Source organism: Notothenia rossii, assembly GCF_949606895.1.
Source record: "Notothenia rossii genome assembly, chromosome: 4".
NCBI lineage: Eukaryota > Metazoa > Chordata > Actinopteri > Perciformes > Nototheniidae > Notothenia > Notothenia rossii.
In genome coordinates, this window is record NC_136902.1 from 29,904,082 (window position 1) to 29,926,316 (window position 22,235).

Below are 22,235 nucleotides of genomic sequence, written 5' to 3' on the forward strand. Positions count from 1 at the left end.
GTTATGATTATGCTCGGTCCCGCGGGGGAGAGGTCTAAGGATTTAAACATTAAACTAAATTATTATTTAAATATATTTATTATGCAACACCCGCAACCCGACCCGCATCATCTTTGTTTTACCCAGAACCGAACCCGGAAAAAAGCGTTTGAAAAAATACCACCCGCAAATCACCTTTTTTGCGGGTCACCCGTCGGGTACCCGCGGATACCCGACCCGATGCAGGACTCTGGTTCCGACTGGTCACAACAATAATTAAATATCACTCTTAATACAACAAATAATGAACATTTATCTCTTTTGGGGTGCACATTTTGCTGTTTCCTGTCCTTATTTCTCTATGTTAAAAACTGGTTGCCACTGATGGCAACCAAAGGCCAAGAAGTGGTTGACATTTTTTCTGAATGGTTGCTAATGGCAACCTGGCAACCGTTACTGTCGAGCCCTGGTAAATGACAGAAGTCCCAAGAGTCAGTCGGCAACAGTTCATCTGATGTAACACAGTGCATGACGTTCAAATTCCGCCTCGGCCGCCACTGCGTCAGGCCGTTGTGTCCTTGGGCAAGACTCTTTACCCATATTTGCTCCTGTGGGTATTGTCCACAGTAATGACTCTTACATGTCTAATATGTGTAATGTGTAATTGTAAAGCGCTTTGAGCACCTGTAAAAGCGCTCTAATAAAAAATGTAATGCATTATTATTATTATTATTATTATTATTATTAAGGATTTTGGGAGATGGCCCTGTGAGCCATCTAAGCTAATTTACAGATGGCCCTGAGCCCAATAGAGATTGCCCTGAAAAATGCGCGCGGACGAAATGGCACAAAGGGTTTGGGGGGGCTCCCCCTAGAAAATTTAGATTTTTGCAGGTCTTAGATGCTGTCTGGTGCATTCTCTCGACTGAATTATAAGATGAACCACCACAATATTATATTCGACAATTTCAATTTTATTCTTCATTTCACTTGTTTGTGTGTTCTTGTTTGTGTTTGCTCGCTTGCATGCCCTGCATAGCTATAAGAAATACTTAAGTTGTTGGTCAAGACACTTTCCATCTGATGAAGGCAAATGCCTTCCCAGATGTAGAAAACATTACATTCAGTTGTAACTGCCAAAACAAATATTATTTACACTATTATGGCCCCTGTTAAAAATGTTTGTAATGTTATCTACTGTAAATTGGTCGAACGAATGCCTCCTCATCCGGAAGATGACCGAGCAGACCCAAGCAGCAGTCGAGAGGAGTTGAGCGCATCCGCGAAGCACACAACATGGCGACGTAAGAGTTCCCGTTAGCCGGCAAATCTAAATCTCTTCGGTCAAAATGATTTCCCTTTAGCGCAATACCGCTTCAGCTGCGCCACTTATGTGACAGACAAGAATAGTCAATTCTAATGTCTAACACTTAATGTGGAGAAAGAGATGTCCTGTATGGGTTGATTGTGCGTTGATCTGTTGGTAATGCCTCGGGGTTCCGGTCGGCATGTAAACAAATGCATAATGCTGCGCTATACTTTTTGGCCTCACCCAGTTGCATAGCGACACTTATTGTTTAGGTGTCTTTTAATAATCAGGTAGTCATATTAGCTAGAACTAGCTGGATCTGATCAATATTGACATAAACGCAAGTGAAGTCTAATCTGACGGGAGAGAGAGATCAGCTGCTGCTGACGAGTCGACACGCAGCTCTGCATGATCACATGCTGCGGTGAGCGGACAAAACACACACTTCAGGTTAGAATATCACACGTAACTATTTAAATTACTTCTCAAACTACCTAAACTAGTTATAGATATGTTTAGTTTCACTGTCGGGTCACTCACACTGGATCCGCGAACTGCATGATACTGGCATAATAGATTGCCCGATCGGGCAACGAGCAGGTGAGGCTTCATTGCCCGATCGGGCAACGAGCAGGTGAGGCTTCATTGCCCGATCGGGCAACGAGCAGGTGAGGCTTCATTGCCCGATCGGGCAACGAGCAGGTGAGGCTTCATTGCCCGATCGGGCAACGAGCAGGTGAGGCTTCATTGCCCGATCGGGCAACGAGCAGGTGAGGCTTCATTGCCCGATCGGGCAACGAGCAGGTGAGGCTTCATTGCCCGATCGGGCAACGAGCAGGTGAGGCTTCATTGCCCGATCGGGCAACGAGCAGGTGAGGCTTCATTGCCCGATCGGGCAACGAGCAGGTGAGGCTTCATTGCCCGATCGGGCAACGAGCAGGTGAGGCTTCATTGCCCGATCGGGCAACGAGCAGGTGAGGCTTCATTGCCCGATCGGGCAACGAGCAGGTGAGGCTTCATTGCCCGAGCTAAATACTAGATGGCCCCGGGCCATCGGGCAGTCCTTAATGTCGAGCCCTGTAACAACAATTTCATGTACACCCTGAGCAACCAGGTTGTAAAGATCTATTCTAGTTGATTTCAGCCAATGAAACCTCAGCCATTCAGTATTTCGTATAAAAACTAAACTGATCCTTTAATGCAGGGGTGCCCAACCTTTTTTGAACCGAGAACTACTTTTAAAGTTGCCAGTCTGCCGAGATCTACCAGTCCAAATAGAGAGGCGTAGCCATTACTGACAGCCTACTACCAGGTAAATACACAGTTCTACTTGTATAAAACTGACCTTTGTACGATGAATACTTCATAAAATACTGCAGATCCTTTATCTTACCTCTTTCTAATCTACACACATACAAGTATGTAACTGAAGTTACACAACAGTGTTGTTGATACAGAGTTGGAGTTTATTCACACGTCACTTACTACAGTGGGTAATGTTTTCAAGAAACATTGAACAGTGCTGCCACATATGACAGTGGAAAAAAAGAAAAGACTCTTTCTTTGCCATTATATACAAATAGTTGCTACAAAAGTATAAATTGGGCTTACTAATAAGACAACTCAGATTTGAAGCTAGACAGGAATCTGCTGCCAAAGTGCAATAAAAAAGACAAAATTAATAGAATCAAACCCTTTTTTTGCATTTTAATAGAGTATAAAAAGAAATGCCTTTTTTAAAAATAGGATGCAAGCAACACTAGTTTATTAACCTGCATTGATAATAGACTATAATCAATTTAAGTTTGCATTCTTATACCATTTTGTACAATAATTATAATGAATAAGTTCATCGGGATATCCCTAGCTACTATGTGCCCTGCCCACTCTGTTGCCAGATTTGAGAGAAATAAGCAACCAAGCCCAAAAGAAGTAACACATACATGATGTTGTGTAATTTTAAACCAAAACTAAGGCCTCAGGATGACTTTAAGACGTGAACATGGTCATTTGTGTTTTGTAACATTAAATAATTTTTTTAAATTATTATTATTTATTTTTTAAAATCCCGATCCCCGTTTTTTTCTCCCGGTTCCGATCTTTTGAAAATCGGGACATCTCTATCTGTTCGCCGCTCGATTATCGATTATAGCGTAGTAAGGTTGCTTCTTGATTTTTGGGCCGCGGCTGGACAATAACGTTTTTTTATTTTAGAATTTTTTTTGTCACACGAATATCAAATTGGTCGGTAACGCAGAGATCAAGGAACAGACGTGACAGCGGCACAGCGACACCACACACGGAGCAGTCTGCTTTCTCCACCAAGACCAGCCCAGAACCAACAGCAGAATGACCGCTCTGAATCAGGCCCTGTCGCTGCGGCTCAGAGACACTCGGGGAGGGATTTGTGTTTTTTGAAAAACACTCGTTATCATCATGTCAGCTTTTTGGTGGAGTAAGAGTATGAATGTCCCCTTGCTATTTTCAGTTGATAAATACGTGTGTAAAGTTTGTGAAGGCAGGATAGTCGAGCACATATGTGAAATATCTGAAAGAATTGTGCTTTTGATGATAAAAGCATGACATTTTGCACACTGTTAGAGCATGCCCTAAGGAAGATTTTCGGCTATAGGGCCATCGCAAATTTGTCCAATGGCGGCCATTTTACCAGTAGTTTAGGATCTAGACCACCTAGGATCTTGATTCTGCTGGCTAATCCTACATTTTCAAGGACGGGGAATGCATTGGTACTATTTACAACATGCTAGAATGTAGTTAACTATATGTATCTGGTATTCAGGGAATAAAATACACAGTAAACCATTAACATATTTATTATGGTGAAGTCATATATGTTACATAATATATATATATGAAATATTACAGGTTTTCAACTAAATGCAGACTTGGCTCTGAAAACACAGTCCACCACAGTGGCAAAGGGCACTGCACTGAATTGCTGCCTTGACACATTTGCATTGTCCACTGCACCCCTTTTTGCATCCACAGCGGAGGAGTTCACAATAGGCCTGGTAATGTGGTCCAGTAAACTTCCCATCCACCTGTGGCCTTCCTCTTCCACCCCAAGTCATCTGGGGATGGGAGTTCAGGGGCTGCAAACATCATCTGTCCCCAGCAGTGACCAGCTTGGAAGGCAGCTCTCTTTGCGTGCTGAATCGATGCTGCTTGTGTTGTGGGGAGTCCTTGAATTGTTCTACCTTTCTGGGTGAAGAGCTGCTTGCGTGCCTGATTGACTGACTCCTGGCTGCTAGTGTGCCAGTCATACAATACCAGAGAGCAGTGTCACGCTCACTTCTCTACTTCCCCTCTTCTACGACCAGGCCAAATCTGTGGCCATGATTCATCATTCCATGGATCGGTAAGGCAGGCATTGGAGATTCTGAATCCTGTTCAGATCACTCTGGATCAACCTCTATACGCTGTGGCAAAATAAACCCAGTGGAGCTGGCCAGCAACTCAGAGTGAAGATCATTTTATTGTGATGTTTGTTGGGTTTCACATTGAGATGGCAGCACTCAAGGTACTTGGTGACCTCCTGGAGGGGTAGCGGGTGGACAAGAGCAGTGTCATGTTCCCAGTTCCACTTCTGATCTATCATCCTGCAGCTGGAAATGGAGTTGATGATCTATGTGCGATCAATAAGAGAGGCCGACTTCCTACTCTACATAAATGCCTTGGCCAAGATTGTGCCTTGGTTCATTTAATTACATTTCAAACCTTTATTTATGCAGCTGAATCCCATTGAGATTATTGATCTATTTTTCAAGGGTGACCTGAAGGGTCCTTTCTCTGGGACACACCCACTATGCCGGATGGATACCAGTCCACTTATGTGACATGATTGTGCTAAAAGATAACCATCCTGATGTCCATGGACAGTTTCTGAAAGGAAACTTTGCTGTGAAGAAGACGACACGCAGCTTCTCTGCTATTGTCATTGACCAGGCCCACGAGCAGAACAATGCCTCTGTGAAAGGTGATGGTGGTGCTGTAGGCCTGACAGAGAACCCTGCAGCTCTGCGACGCTGGATGGTGTCTGGCCCCGAGATGGCACGTGTGGTTGGGGAGTTTAAGGCCTCCGCTGAGAAGAGAAAGAAGACTGACACCCTGCAACATGAGCAGACCAAACATGCACAAATGGCATTCGCACAAGATGTTAAAGCACCAATGGGTGCTACATAAGACATGGGCAATCGATTCTGTGAAATAAGCAGTGAATATCTTCTTGTACTGGATACTAGAGACCTTGCAGATGCAGCAGTCATTGACACTCTGAACCAGATTGAGAAACAGGACGGGTATGACACGTATACAGTGGAGGAAATAAGTATTTGATCCCTTGCCGATTTTGTAAATTCACCCACTTACAAATAAATTAACAGTCTATAATTGTAATGGTAGGTTTATTTTAACAGTGAGAGTAAGAATATCAAAAAGAAAAACCAAAAAATTACATTATATAAAAGATAAACAATTATTTGCATTTAACTGTGGGATATAAGTATTTGATCCCCTTGCAAAAAACAAGGATTCTGGCTCCCACAGACAGGTTACATAAGTCCATTTCCTTTAGGAAAGTACCCTACATATCAACTTGTTACCTGTATAAAAGACACCAGTCCACAGAATCAATCAATCAGATTCCAACCTCTCCACCATGGGCAAGACTAAAGAGCTGTCTAAAGACCTCAGGGACCAGACTTTAGACCTGCACTTGGCTGGGATTGGCTACAAAACCATCAGCAAGCAGCTTGGGGAGAAGGTGACAACTGTTGGTGCGATTATTCGGAATTGGAAGGGAAAAAAATGGACATCAATCACCAATCAATCACCCTCGGTGTGGGAATCCACACAAGATCTCTCCCCTTGGGGTATTGATGATCATGAGAAAAGTGATGTATCAGCCAAGAACTACAAGGGAGGAACTTGTTAATGATCTCAAGGCAGCTGGGAGCACAGACCCAAGACAACTATTGGTAACACACGACACCATAATGGATCAAACCCTGCAGCGCCTGCAAGGTCCCCTGCTCAAGAAGAACATGAAAGGCCCTTCTGAAATTTGACAATGAACATCTGAATGATTCAGAGAAGGCTTGGTAGAAGGTGATGTGGTCAGATGAGACCAAAATGGAGGTGGAAAACATTATAATCTTGGGGTGTTTCTCTGCTAAGGGGACAGGACGACTTCCCTGCATCGAGGAAAGGATGGACAGGGCCATGTACTGTAACATATTGGCCGATAGCCTCCTTCCCTCAGCCAGGCCCAGGACACTGAAAAGGGTCATAGATGGGTCTTCCAGCAGGACAATAAACCTGAACATACGGCACACAACACAGGAGCTGCTAAAGAAAAAGCACATTTAGGTGATGGATGGGCCTAGCCAGTCTCCAGACCTTAATCACATAGAAAATCTGTGGAGGGAGCTGAAGTTTTGAGATGCCAAGAATCAGCCTCAACACCTGAAGGATTTGGAGAGGATCTTCAGAGAGGAGTGGACCACAATCCTTCCCGAGATGTGCACAAACCTGGAGACCAACTACAAGAAGTGTCTGACCTGTGTGTCCAACAAGGGTTTCTCCACCAAGTACTAACAAATGTTTTGCAAGGGGATCAAATACTTATTTCCCACAGTTTAATACATATCAAATTGTATCTTTTTTATATAATGTACATTTCTGGATTTTCTTTTTGATATTCTTACTCTCACTGATACATTAAACCTACCATTACAATTATAGACTGTTCATTTATTTGTAATTGGGTAAACTTACAACATCTGCAAGGGATCAAATACTTATTTCCTCCACTGTATGTCAGTGAGCGCCTGGTCGTACAGAAAAAGCCCATCAAAGGTCCCATTAAAAGTAAAAACCTCCCTCTATTCAGCCAGCCTCCAGTCCAAGATAAGTCCAGGTCCCAACAACAGCTCTCATCTCTGAAGAATGACTGCTCTCTGTTCTCTAGGCTGTACATTGTATCTGAGATACGTGATGGAAGTCTGGATGAGTTTTTTGGGATTAATTATGTGAAATATAATAAACTTGAAAACCAGGCATGTCCATCATCATTGTCACAAATGGTTAAGCTCAGAACTGGTACCAAGTCAGACTTGGTTGGTGGGCTGTTTGGAGGACCTGATGGCTACTCTTGTGAACATGCTAAGACCTGGTGCTGCTAAGATGTTTTTTTATTATGCGCAGAAAGCGTGCTCACCATACATCCTGTCTCAGCTGGAGCATGTCAGCAGAATTGATGTCGTGGGGGATGAATATTTCCCCGAAAGTCTGAAGGCTGAAACACGCAGCAAGAGAGGGAAGGGAGTTCATAGACGCGTTGAGCCATCCAGTGTCATTCCTGGAAACTGGCCAGAGTTTCTGCGCATTGAAGACAAGAAGGCTGAACTGTTCTTCTTCCTGGCAACCAGTGTGACAGCCCTCAACACTGGCAAACAAATAATCAGTACTTGCAACATGCACACATAAGGAGGCTGATACCCGCATCCTACTGCACCTAGGAGATGCTGTGAAGGAAGGCTATAGCAAGGTGTCAATACGCACAGTTGACACGGATGTGGTATCACAGCAGCCCAATCGACCCAGGCCTGTCGTGAACTCCTCCTGAATATGTCAAGGTAGCAATTCAGTACACTGCCCTTTGCCACTGTGGTGGACTGTGTTTTCAGAACTAAGTCTGCATTTAGTTGAAAACCTGTAATATTTCATATATATTATGTAACATATGACTTCAACATAATAAATATGTTAATGGTTTACTGTATTTTGTTCCCTGAATACCAGATACATACAGTTAGCTACATTCTAGCATGTTGTAAATAGTACCAATGCATTCTCCATCCTTGAAAATGTAGGATTAGCCACCAGAATCAAGATCCTAGGTGGTCTAGATCCTAAAATACTGGTAAAATAACATCCAATGGCCGCCATTTTCAAAATGGCCACCATTGGCCAAATTTGCGATGGCCCTATAGCCAAAAATCTTCCTTAGGGCATGCTCTAACAGTGTGCCCAGTGTGCGAAAAAGTACACGTCCCACCGTCCGGGACGTGTTATTTACAATATCGGACAAGTAGATCTTTCAATTGACTTGTCCGGCGGACAAGTGACGTTTTTCGCCCGGATTTATTGTTATATTATTGATAGATTCAGTTTACAAAAGGCAGAACTCATTCGCAAATTGGACGTGTCCGCCATTGTTCGTTTAGAAATGTTAGTTTCGGTTCTGTTTGTCGATTCCTAATGAAATGCATCTCGCCGCTTTCTGTACAGGGGCGGGGCGGGAAGTGTAGCACAGTGGCAGGGTTGGGAAGCAAAACTCGGTTCCGAGTAGGAACAAATAACAATTGTCCGTTCCCGGGATTGATAAGAGTTGTGAGGACAGGAGGCGAAGCCGAGCCCCGCGGACCGCAGCTCCCTCTCTCTGCTCCGGATCAGCTGATCGCTGCAGCTCAGTCTCAGTCTCAGTCTCAGTCTCAGTCTCTCTCTCTCTCTCTCTCTCTCTCTCTCTCTCTCTCTCTCTCTCTCTACACAGCGGATTCACTGCCCGTTTAACAGCCTCATCTTTGTCAAACTTTCTTATGTTCTTTCTCTAACACGTAATGAAGGTTATTAGGACTTTTAGCTCCTTTGTTGTTAATATTGACCGCCATTGTCTTTATGAAGTGAAGCAGCCTCCCTGTGTCCTCGCGCTGTAATCATATCCCCGGACCCCCATACTCGGAGGAGCACAGGGATGTCAGTATTGTTTATAAGGCAGGGTATAGAAATTATTGAAATTAAAATACTATCTATTTACTTTTACAAACAGTGAACAGCTGGGCAGCTGCAGCATGTGTATTGCAGGACATGTGTAAGCGTCTTTGAGTTTTAGAAAAGCGCTAGGCCTATAGGCTATAAATATAATGTATTATTATTATTATTATTAGGCCTATGTGTTGGACATGTGTGGTTGGACTCTGTCTCACAGGCAGGTTGCAGCATGTGTGTTGCAGGACATGTGTTGGACACACAGATTGTGTGGTTGGACTCTGTCTCACAGGCAGGTTGCAGTGTAACATCAGAGGAGACTGGGCCAATTGTACATTCTTAAACTGCACCACTTAGAACTAACAAAACAATACAGAGATTATGTTTATATAATTGTATTCAATAACCGTAATAAATTAAACAGTATGAACTGATTTGTAAATAGGAATACAGATTTGACTTAATGTTTTCATAAATATATTTTTCTCCCAGTTTGTCATGGGACTTATTTTTACCCTCTCAAAGAACCGGAATCGAGAACCGAAAATAACTGGAATCGAAAAGCAGAACCGGAATCGTTAAAATCTAAACGATACCCAGCCCTATGTGTGATGCAGTAAAATCGTAAAAACCGTGGGAAAATGTGAAATACGATGGCGAAGAAGAAGATTCCAGTGGCCCCAATTTGTGTCCATTCTGGACAAGTGAAAATGTATTCGGACAAGTAAATTGCCAAACTCACTTGTCCATGGACAAGTACTCTCTAAAAACTTTTTCTCACACTGGTGCCAAATTTCATGCTTTTATCATCAAAAGCACAATTCTTTCACATATCTGCTGAGCTAGGAGGAAAGCTTCCGCGATCATCGTCTCCTCTCCGTTCCTCCAAACCCCGCCCCCCCCCCCCCCCCCCTGAAAATAATGAGTGACAGGCTGATAGTGACCTGATCCACTGATTGAGATATATGATGAAGCTAACTTAATTTCATACATTCATGGAATTTATGTAACAGTAAAACAGAATGTAAGTGTACTGTGCACCCACATGCACTATTTTTGTTTTTACAATGCTGTTGTAAATACTCCTGTTGCCCGTTTCCCCTTTAAACTGTGGGGTTTTTCCTTTTTTGGAAGTTTTTCCTTGTACGATGTGAGGGTCTAAGGACAGAGGGTGTCGTATTGTCATACTGATATTCTGTACAAACTGTGGAGTCCACTGAGACAAATGTAACATTTGTAATATTGGGCTATATAAATAAACATTGATTGATTGATCCTGTTGTCTGCTGTGTTCAGACCATAGACTGTATATATAAATGGACGTAGTGTCCGTGACGTCACCCATAGGATTCTGCAGAGTTGCCGAGAAGCCCTTAGTAGGCGGAGTCGGCCACTAACGCTTGACAGCAACATCAGAGTTTAATCCCGCCTGCTCCAAATAAGGGCAAAGAGGCGGAGCAGAGTCGGGACCTGCTGCCTCCGAACTGGAAGTAAACAGAGCTAGCTCAGGCTAAGAAGCTAAGCTAACATGAAATATATGCATACCAAGTTACTGCTAACAGTGTAGTTCCCCTATATAAACGTTACATTCATAATCAAATGAGACAATCTGCAAGAGAATTAGCTATATTTATTTATTCTTAATGCTTGTCATTCACACGTTAAGAAAATAAGTACCGATACATAGCAGAACAATTGTCGATGTTCAGCTTAATAAGCCTTGTTCAACATAATTTATTTAGCTAATACTACAGCAGGCGAACCAAGTCTGCGTTTTGCTGCATTCCTTGATCTCCAATTATAACGACGGACTCCATCGCCCGGACCTAACGGAGCCGCAGTGGGCTAGCTCCGGGACGCCGGCTGGAGCTAGCCCCCTGCGGCTCCGTTAGCTCCGGCGGCCACCACTGGGATAATTGGGTCCCCTATTAACATTTGCTCCCCGTTTAGCATTATGGGCATCATAGCCATAGACTATAAAAGTCTTACCCAAGGCTGAATCATAAACTAAAATGTATATGTATGTATAAAGGGTTACGTCCTTAGCTGGCTAATAAGTAACAAGCTAAGCTACCAAGCACACAAACACCTGCGAACGGGATTAACATGTATAATATCATTTTAGACTTCTTGGAAATTCTGTTGGTACATTCAAGCGCACAGCACAACATTTTAATTGTCTGGTATTTGTAACAATGTTCCCTAAAAGGCACAATCACCACGAACACGGCTAAAGCTAAAGGGTCAAGTACAGTACTATGACTAACTAACGTTGTAGCCTCTATGGTTGTAGCCTAGCAGAGTGGACAAGTTGCTGTTAACTGACAGTGAGGCATGTACATGTCCATCAAATTGACCACGCCCTAATTTATGCAAAAACTTTAAGACCTAATATAAATAAAAGGGTCGTGTTAGAAAACAATTCACTCACAGATTCATAATCATGAAGGTTTAATCTAACTATATCGATAACAATATTTATTGCATCCATGGGTAGAAACATGTTTTTTTCTGCTGTAAAGTTGGGCATTTTAACATGGGGTTAAAGTCTTTGGAAATTGCTCCTCTCTGCAGTTAGTCCCTAGCGGCCCATGTATGATTTGCAGTGTGTTGCACTTCCATATTGACGTCCCGGCTGTTCCCCAGAGTTTGCCGCTTGGTTCCGACTCGAGTCATGTTTGTGATGCCACATTCAGAACCTTCAGTGTCCTTTTTTTTTTTAACAGAAAACCGTAGCTAGAAGCCGCAGCTAGACTGCAGAAGTATTAGTTTTTTGTTTTTGAGGATGGAACAATTTCACATAGATATAGGGAGGCTAGACCTATACAATTGGTTTACTTTGGTTTATAAATTAATGTCAAGACGAAGAAAAAGATGGCTGAACTGTTCAGTGTCAATCCTGTGGAGATGGAGGTCAGTGTTTCCCACAGATCTGAAATATACTTGGGGGGCGGTGGGGGTTGAGGTGACATGCCTTCGTGCAACAACATTAACATTAACCTTTCTGTTGGTCGCTTCTTAGCAGACCCTTCACGCGATGGCAGAGCAAACAGGTACAGGCAGGGCCCATAGTGATAGCCCTATAGTTTAAATCTACTATCCAAAAATAAACATATGGACATGGGTTACTATTTAAAAAAAAATGTAAACGTATAAAGGAACCTGTCCATGTGATTTTAAGTAGGGGTGGACCTCTGATCCTCTAGGGGGGTACGGGGGCATGCTCCCCCGGTACGATTTAAAAAAAGAATTTTGGAGTTAAATGCATCAATCTGGTGCATTTTGAGGGGAAAATAAAGAGACTAGATCTATGGGAACACCTATGAAACAGAACTGCATACATTTCAATAATCATAAACTCATGGCCATAACCAATAACATACAATTTCCAATATGAAAAAAACACTGACACCCTCAAATGGAAATATGTCTTTACATAAATGGTGACCAAACCGTTTGAGACCCACTGAGAACTTAGACTAAGTTAACTATCTAAACACTGAGAGAGTCCTCTACCTCACCTGAGGTTATCCCGAGCTTGAATGACACACAGAGACCAATCAAGGGCTTTGATTTATGATCTGTATGACAGTGGCCATGTCGGCAGGCCACATCATGTAGACAGCCAGTCACCCTGTGTGAGGCAGGCCACATAACAGGCCTGGCCATCGGGAAACCCCCCAGTCCTCCCGATGGCCAGTCCGGGACTGGGTACAGGAGGCCAAGAGCGAGGGATCATTGTCCACTAGGGGTGTAACGGTACACGTACCCGTACCGAAATTATTCGGTACGGGCCCTTCGGTTCGGTACACATGTGTACCGAACTAATATAACGTTAAACGTAAAAAATTGAGAACGTGAACAACTTTTTGGAAGTAATCTCAGGTGCTGCGTCGCAGCATTCAGAGTAATTTGCTCACATTGGGTTCAACGCGTCATAGAGCGAGCAAGTCATTTCATTGGACGAGAGGCATACTATGAGAGCAGGGATGCGTTCAAATGTAGTCAGTAATTTGAGGAACTGTCGAAATGGCGAACGCAGATAAAGTTGAGCTCGAAAATCCTCCAGCATCATTGAAGTCTCCGGTTTGGGAACATTTTGGTTTCGCAGTTACGTACAAGGATGACGGACAAAGACAGGTGGACCGAACCAAAGCTGTTTGTCGGCATTGTTCAACTAAAATTGGTTACGCGGCTGGCAATACATCAAACTCGCACACTCATTTGAAAAGGCATCACCCGAACGTGAATATCACCGGTACCAAAAGATAAAAGACTGAAGTGCAAACCCAACTCCCACTAGCATTTAAGCCTCCACCACTCGCAAAAAGTTCAGACCGAGCCAAAGCTATTACAAACGCCAAATATCCTTATGTTGCCATGTTAGCAAAGCGCTACCTGGCTGTATCTGCTACCTCTCTCCCTAGTGAGAGGGTGTTCTCCACAGCAGGAGACATTGTTAGTGCCAGCAGATCTGCCCTTTTGGCAAGCAATTTGGACAAGTTAATCTTTCTTTAAAAAAAACATGAAAATACAATGACAAGCAAGTCATAATGTCAAACTGGCTGCTTAGGTACTAGTACAGTACAGTTCAAATACAGATTATTTCAGTTAATTGAAATGCTGCACTTTAATGTTTGTTTTATTATATTTTGTATTTATTTGAGTGAATATTCACAGTTTAATAATAATTAAAAACCCAAAACTAATAGTTTATGTTTTGTGAGTACTAGTACAGTAAAGTTCAAATACAGATTATTTCAGTTCATCGACATGCTGCACCTAAATGTTTATTTTATTTTGTATTTATTTGAGTGAATACATTATTCACAGTTTAATAATAATAAAAAATAATTAAAAAAATGTTTTGTGATCATTTTTTCTGTTGTACCGAAAACGTACCGAACCGAACAGTGACTTAAAAGCCGAGGTATGTACCGAACCGAAATGTTTGTGAATCGTTACACCCCTATTGTCCACAAGTTAATTGATCGCAGATGGCGTTGTGGTCGCGGATGAATAATTTTTTGAATAAAAAACAAACCTAAATAAGTCATGAAATATACTTGGGCGGCCGTCAATATAACTGGGCGGCCTGCCAAAGTATAGTCTGTGTGGGAAACCCTGGAGGTTATAAATCTCCAAAATCATGTTCAGCTTAAAGAGCCTGTGACACGATTTTCCCCCATCATCCAAACCCATCAATTTGAGTAAATATTGTCCCCTTGAAAACCGTTACTGAACTGATTTTGGATATTTGTACTTTGATAACCATTAATCTGCCCTTCAATGTTGACCATTTCCTGGATCTTCTCGGGGATTCTTCAAGTCCCGCCAAATTATGGGTCACGTCAATGCGGGCACAGCGCTCCAGCTGCACCGTTCAGGATCCCAGCATCTGCATGTAAACGCACGATGGCGCACACAGCAGCAAGCTCAGACAGCTCAGACAGTTTAATTTTGAACGTGTCTGAGAGCTCATATGAGGCTGAAGGATCGGTTTATTTTGTATCTGTTAGAAGTTTAGGAATTAGGTGCGTAAATATGGGCGATCATACGGTCATGTAGCCAGTGGTGGACTGGGACTAAAAATCAGCCCGGGACTCTCGACCGGCCCACTTCGGTACAACTAGTAAATTGTCAACGGGGGGAGTGGGGGATGTGCTAGTGACTTATCCGACCGGCCCACTTCGGTACCGGCCCATCGGGATTGGTCCCGATGGCCAGTCCGCCACTGCACCCAGCCCAGCCCACGTAAACTGTCAACGGGGGGAGCCTCGCTGCGGGGAAACGGTGGACCTAGTGTCCCGATCGGAGTGGGAATAATAATAATAATAATAATAATAATCCGTGCATTCTATCCATTAATTTCCAACATTGTTGTAAAAAAAACCACACGTTTAATCCATGTTGGTGTAGGCCTACTACTACAACCAGTGGTGTAGTGGGGATGTTTAACTGGGTGGATGGGGTGGTGGGTGGACGGGAGACACTATGGACGCGCTCGTGAACTGTCAACGGGGGGGCGGGCTTGGGGACCTCTGTGTCGCCTGTCAGCGCAACTTACATGATGCCGTTTAGACAATATATAATAATAAAGGGCGGTGCCGGCTGTCAGCGAACCGATCCGGCCTTTCTGCGCGACTATCACTCAAATGCGGGACATAGTCTCAATGTGTGGAACGCGGGACAAATAATAAAAATGCTGTGTGTGCAGTCCCGCACAGTGCGGGACACCTGGTCACCCTACACACACAGTTCTGCCCCTCACACACACACACTTCAAATCAAGTTGCATAAATGCTTGAGCTACGTTTTTATTATAATTACTGTGAAATCTGCCTATTATGTTTTCGTCATTATTACAACAAACACACACTTGCAACTGATAACACTGGCAATGATTTTAGATGTATTAGACTATTTAAAAAAAGAAATCATGCTTCAAATAAGTGGGGGTACAGCATATCCCCGCGTCCAACGCCCACTACACCACTGACTGCAACTACAAAAAGCTAAGGTTTGTTTTCTCATCAGGAAATGCAGACCGGCTCAAACAAAAGATTTTTACATCATCATCCTCACGATCATTTCATGTGTCATATGTTCGCCGAATTGACATGAAAGCACTAATAAATGTAGTTTCATCCACTTGAGTTTACAAAAATAATCGATTTGTTTTTATATCACATCCGACGGGAGGAAATTCAGTAGCTCTCACTACCGATTTTTAATCCTAATTTAATCATCATCTTCATCACGATCATTTATGTTTATGTTCGTCGAATTGACATGAAAGCACTGACAAATATGAATATACTGTAGTCAACTTCATTAAAACGTTATTAACATGCCTAAACTCAGTAATTCACCATTTCTATGCATGACAACATAATTTGTCCGTGTTTGGCTCTCTCGCCGCACAGTGAAGCGTTCCCGCATTGACGTCACTTCCGGCTTCCCCCAAAACCTCAAAATGAGTCGAAGAAATTTTCCCGCGATGTTCGAAATTATTGATATTTATCGGAACGGTATCGCTTTTTCTTTTTTAAACTGACGGTTCGAGATTACTAGTAGCCCACTATTTCATTGCACAACAGTTGTTGGGTTCGTGTCACAGGCTCTTTAAGTCTCAGCAAAACTCACAACATTTCTGGAGCCTTGTAGACCCAGAAAACTAAGAACATTCACCAAGCAGCACTGAAAATGTCTGCTTTATTTGGTTCTGTTCTACAGACCTTTGTGAAACAGCTTTTTCTGACATGAATGTCATGAAATCTAAATACAGAACAAGACTGACTGATGAACATTGAAATGACTATTAGTGTGAACCTAAGTGGGTCCGGCAGACCCCTCTATGGCGGACTCCATGCAGTGCCAATCCTCTCACTAACTGTGAAAAAGAGTGAATGCTTGTAAGGTGGTGATTAAGGACAGTTATGTGAATTTTCAGTGATTTACTTACTATGTGGGCCATAATAATATGTGAGATATGTTCGTTTTCTTGGACCTTGATGTGAAGTTAAGATTTTTGATAAGCTTTAGGTATTGCAATTTCACATGTGTAAAAAAGTATAGCTTAATTCCACTGATGAGGGCTATGTGAATAAATGTTAGCGATGTGATGCAAGTAGCTCTTTGCCACTTTCATTTTTTCAAATTAGCTCTCAGATGAAGAAAGGTTGGAGACTCCTGCTTTATCTGATGCTCCCACCCCCTCATTGCATTATTCATAATGTGAATTTAATATTATAATCAAATTTTAAATTGGACCGCATTCGTCAAAACCAAATCTCCTAATCTATTTTGTGGCTTCCATCTTGTTGTGGTTAAGTTAAAGTGCACACTTGACACCAAGTAGCGTTTAAATGTGATGCCATCTGTTACTTCTACAAGATAATTCATGTCCCCACAGATGTTTTACCCTCCCTGGGTTTCAGGGAGATTTTATGTTATCTTGATTCCAGTGTGAACTTTGGGGGCAGCTCTTGTACTGAAGTATCCAGCACTTGCACAATATTTAGGTAATTTGGTCAAATCAACATGTTATTAGGGTTAAATATGTTGCTGTAATCTTGCTCTTATGTTATTTGGCAGAAGACTGTACTTTTGGCCTAAGTTTGAAAAGAAGGTTTTAATTATTTGTGTTAATTTGGGGATACAGAGGTGGAGCTGGGTGGCTCCATTTCATTTTGACAGCTGTGTGTTAAATATTTTGGCCAATTATGGATTTCAAAAATGTGGAACTGCCAATTCTTATTATCGCCGATTGTACTGCAATGGAAATTGCATTGAAATCTTATCGCATATCCCTAATAATATATAATTGAGTATGAAATACTATACATTTTCTCTAAAACTGGACCAAGTTACCAGACTTTCTTTCACTCTCACTCAAACCAATCTCAAAATTAAAAGGTTTCCAGACAAATGAAATACAACTGAAAAAGATTTGCAGTATATCCCACTTTTAAATAACGTTGTTAACTTCCCCAAAAGAAAACAGGGGAATAATGTCTGATGATAACACGTAATAAAACTCGGTATTACCGCTGCCGCAAAGTCACACAAACCACCCTGTTAACAACAATGCTAACCCTTCAAAATGTCACTGATCAGCGGACAACTGTCCAGTTTTTAACGGTTTCGATAATCTATAGAATCAATCCAACAAGCTGTTGTGTGGCCATAAAGCCTTAGTTTTTGAAATATCAGAGCCACACATTCAGATGCATCACTTAAAAATTACAACTTGCAAATAGCTCGTAAAACACAAAACAACTTCAACACCAATGTTGTATCTTAGGTATAAATAAACAACCTTTTTTATTAGTTAGATTTTTTTTTAAATAATCCAGGCAATGGTTTTCAATGTAAAAGGAGAAAGAACACTGTGCGTGTGTGTGTCAATCATTCATTCAGAAACCAGTGCAGCTGGAGCTTACACAAACCAGCCGTGTGCTGCTCAATCCGGTCTAGACCGCCTTCAACCGGTTTTCACCTCAGCTAGCGCGTGAGGGGGGAATTTATGGTTTTATGAGGCAGGGGAGGGGTGACATATATTATGCTGACTCAATTTATAACATTTATGGTAAAAGTTATGCACATTTTTAAACCTCAGGAAATAAGTGGAAAAGTTAATGACCCAAACTAATTATTTGTTGGAGTGCTTTATTGTAGTAGTAATTCAACTGAATCCATTAACGAAGTCAACTAAAGTGATTAAGCGATACAGTCTTCCTCGTTAGACCATGTGATTTAATATTCTAATAAAAATGCCAACGATGATGGGACAAATATTCTGTAGACAAACGCTAAATCAACTACCCCCACCCCTTGCGAATAATAAGCAATGGTTCTCCCATGGGGCCAAGGATTTTTTAATAACAACAGGATTTTTACCTAAAGGAAATAAGCAGAAAGTATGCTGAGAAACTTCTTTTTAATTCTGTTTGGTTTGAGGCACGACTATTCTTAGCATAAGGTTAGGGGCCCCCTTAAAAATGTAGTTAATCGTTTTCACATGGTCTTGATGTTCACAGCCTCTTTTACTTTTTGTATTTTTTCAAATGTCAGTCAATGTAAAACATCACAAAGCATTGAATGTGTGCATTTAACGTTTCATCCCCTTTTACTCGTGTCCCCTTTTCTGTCCTCAGTAAATGTTATGCGCTGCACAGTGTGCCAACAGGACTACAAACAGAGTGACATCATTGACAACTACTTTGTCAAAGATACCTCAGACGCCACCAGCACGTCTGATGAAAAGGCTGCACAGGTATGTCAAACATCATCAGTGTTTCAGCAATCAATGCTCTGCAATGTAGGCATTCCTCTGCTGTTGGAGGGATGTCTGCATAACTTTGAGATTCGTATATATTATATTTTAAAGGTCCATAATTCCATTGTTGAGGTATACTAAAATAGATTTATATTGTGCAATTTTCCAAACTCACATTGGTTTCTCATACAGCATCTCTGTAAAGTATGTGTATTCACTCTGTCCTAAACGGCTTGTTGGAGCTTGCCCCCCTCCCTGTGAGCCCAGTGTGCTCTGATTGGTCAAACAACGTGCAGCTGCTCGTGAGGAGCTGCTGTGAGGAGCAGACAGGGCTTCCGTGTCGGAGATAGATACAGCGAGAACAAGCGAAACTCATCCTGAGAACAGAAACACTCACAGCTGAAGCAAAAACAATAAGTGTGGCTTGATATTGAGTAAGAAAAAGGTTTATAACGCTGTGGGAATGGGTCTGCGGAGAGCATTTTTCCGCGATCCCAACGTAGTCCAAAAAACGTTTACCCATTTAAACAGTCGTGGTAGATACCTTGTTTGTTTTAAACATCATGAATACTTACAGGTTGTATACCCAAATCTCCCGCTGGTCCAAACAAAGTGTGTGCAAACTACCCCGCCCCCTCGCACACAGACGGGGAGAGAGAGATCTCTCGTCTGGATTGGAAAGATCGAAAACACTAAAAATAATCATAGATGCATTTTTGCAGTCTTTTTACATATTAGATAACGGAGTTGACGACACCAAAACTGCAATATAATGTTTGTGTGGCATAATAAATATGACGTATCGTTCTTCAGTGCCCTACGCTGTACATATCCGGCATGAATCGCTGGAAGGTTTTGGGAAGCTTTGTTTCGTGAAAAGCTGGCAGAGGGTGCGGTCATAGCTCTGAGCGTGGCTACTGGGTATCCCTACGTAGCGATGCCCAGGAAGAAAATGAGAAATCTCCAACGAGGCGTTTTGGGGAAGTATTTTCTGTGTTAGAGTTTTACTCACTACGGGGTGTACTTTGAGGGTTTTGACTCTGCAGACCGTTTACATGCATTAAAACCTTCATAACACACAAGGGGACGGGTAATAACCGGAAAAGCATGACATGGGACCTTTTTAAGGAATCATCCTCAATTTCAAATGTTTCTGTGTAATGTCAATATTGCAGTGAGATCATGTCATTGCTTTGTTTTAATATAGAGGACTGAATATGACATGAGTATAAATAAATGTATATAGGAATAAATATATGAACAAATACGAAATAAAACATTTTTATTTCTTATTTGTTCATATATTTATATATATATAATATATATAATACTTTTTTTTTATGTCCGAGCCAACAGACTCACAGATCTTTGGCTACTGAGAGAAATGCAAAATACACCGCAAACTTCCGCTGTGGATTTTCAAAACAAAATACCGTAAAACTATGGTCGCAGGCCCAAGTTTAACTCTGAGGCCTGCATGGTCTGTCTACAAAACAAAATAAAAAAAACGTTTATACAGCCCCAACAACAGCCTCTGATCATCAACAGACTTCATGCAATCGGATGCATATATTAGATAATAATCTCTATCTCACTCTGTTGAAGCAGAACCTCTGCTCCGCGCATTCCTCGATGAGTTTGTTTTAAAAGAAAGAAAAGTCAAAGCACCAGGATAAGGGTTAAACAATAATCAGTTTTTAATGGTAAAAACATACAATCAGTGTGCGAAAAAGTACACGTCCCACCGTCCGGGACGTGTTATTTACAATATCGGACAAGTAGATATTTCAATTGACTTGTCCGGCGGACAAGTGACGTTTTTCGCCCTGATTTATTGATAAATTCAGTTTACAAAAGCCAGAACTCATTCGCAAATTGTCAGTGTCCGCCATTGTTTGTTTAGAAATGTTAGTTTCGGTTCTGCTTGTCGATTCCTAAGGGAATGCATCTCGCCGCTTTCTGTACAGTTAGGGCGGGGCGGGGCAGCGCTGGAAGTGTAGCACAGTGGCAGGGTTGGGAAGCAAAACTATGTTCCGAGTAGGAACAAATAACAATTGTCCGGTACCGGGATTAATAAGAGTTGTGGGGACAGGAGGCGAGGCCGAGCCCCGCGGACCACAGCTCTCTCTCTCTCTCTATTCTCCGGATCAGCTGTTCGCTGCATGGTGCAGCTCAGCGTCTCTCTCTCTTTCTACACACAGCGGATCCGCTGCCCGTTTAACAGCCTCATCTTTTTCAAACTTTCTTATGTTCTTTCTCTAATACGTAATGAAGGTTATTAAGCGTTTTAGCTCCTGTGTTGTTAATATTGACCGCCATTTCCTTTATGAAGTGAAGCAGCCTCCCTGTGTCCTCGCGCTGTCCTCACATCCCCGGACCCCCAGACTCGGAGGAGCACAGGGATGTCAGTATTGTTTATGAAGCAGGGTATAGAAAGTACATTATTGAAATGAAAATATTATTTATTTACTTTTACAAACAGTGAGCAGCTGGGCAGCTGCAGCATGTAATACACATGCGTCTTTGAGTTGTAGAAAAGCGCTAGGCCTTATTATTAGGCTACTAATAAGTAGCCTAATAATTAATTATTACTTATTATTATAAGCTATTATTATTAGCCTATTATCATTATATTTAAGGCCTAGCGCTTTTCTACATAGGCAGGTATCAGGCAGGTTGCAGTGTAACATCAGAGGAGACTGGGCCAATTGTACATTCTCAAACTGCACCACTTAGAACTAACTAAACAATGCAGAGATTATTTTTATATAATTGTATTCAATAACCATAAGAAATTAAACAGTATGAAGTGATTTGTAAATAGGAATACAGATTTGACTTAATGTTTTCATAAATATATTTTTCTCCCACTTTATCATGGGACTTATTTTTACCCTCTCAAAGAACCGAAAATAACCAGAATCGAAAAGCAGAACCGGAATCGTTCGAATCCAAACGATACCCAACCCTATGTGTGAAAATGTAAAATACGATGGCGAAGAAGAAGATTCCAGTGGCCCCAATTTTTGTCCATTCTGGACAAGTGAAAAATGTATTCGGACAAGTAAATTGCCAAACTCACTTGTCCATGGACAAGTACTCTCTAAAAACTTTTTCTCACACTGACAATACATCACCCAATCACCTAATCACGAAGCACTCTGCAGAGTACTCCGGGCTAAGGTTCTACCACCGTGTGAGACACGTCTCAGGAACGGCAAGTCAAAAACAAGAGCGCCGATCTTCAAAATGATCACAACATTTATACACAGGTGGGGAGGAGTTTTATCGCTTGCTCTTCCCTAGCTATTTGTTATTGGCGAGTTCACTTCTGAGCGAGCTAGCCAGTGAGTTGGCAGTGTTCCATTGGTCGGTTTC

General features: G+C 42.0%; 1 protein-coding gene and 1 long non-coding RNA gene across 2 annotated transcripts in view; both read left to right on the forward strand.

Moving 5' to 3' along the window:
• trim33 (tripartite motif containing 33) overlaps positions 1-22,235 on the forward strand; it is a 54,323-nt gene that overhangs the window by 11,977 nt on the left and 20,111 nt on the right. Inside the window, 1 exon segment of the mRNA XM_079673646.1 lies at positions 18,736-18,854. Within this exon segment, the coding sequence (XP_079529772.1) occupies positions 18,736-18,854 (119 nt within the window).
• LOC307035487 lies at positions 8,903-9,626 on the forward strand. Its single transcript, XR_013807118.1, has 2 exons — positions 8,903-9,300; positions 9,373-9,626. It is a non-coding gene; the product is annotated as an uncharacterized lncRNA (long non-coding RNA).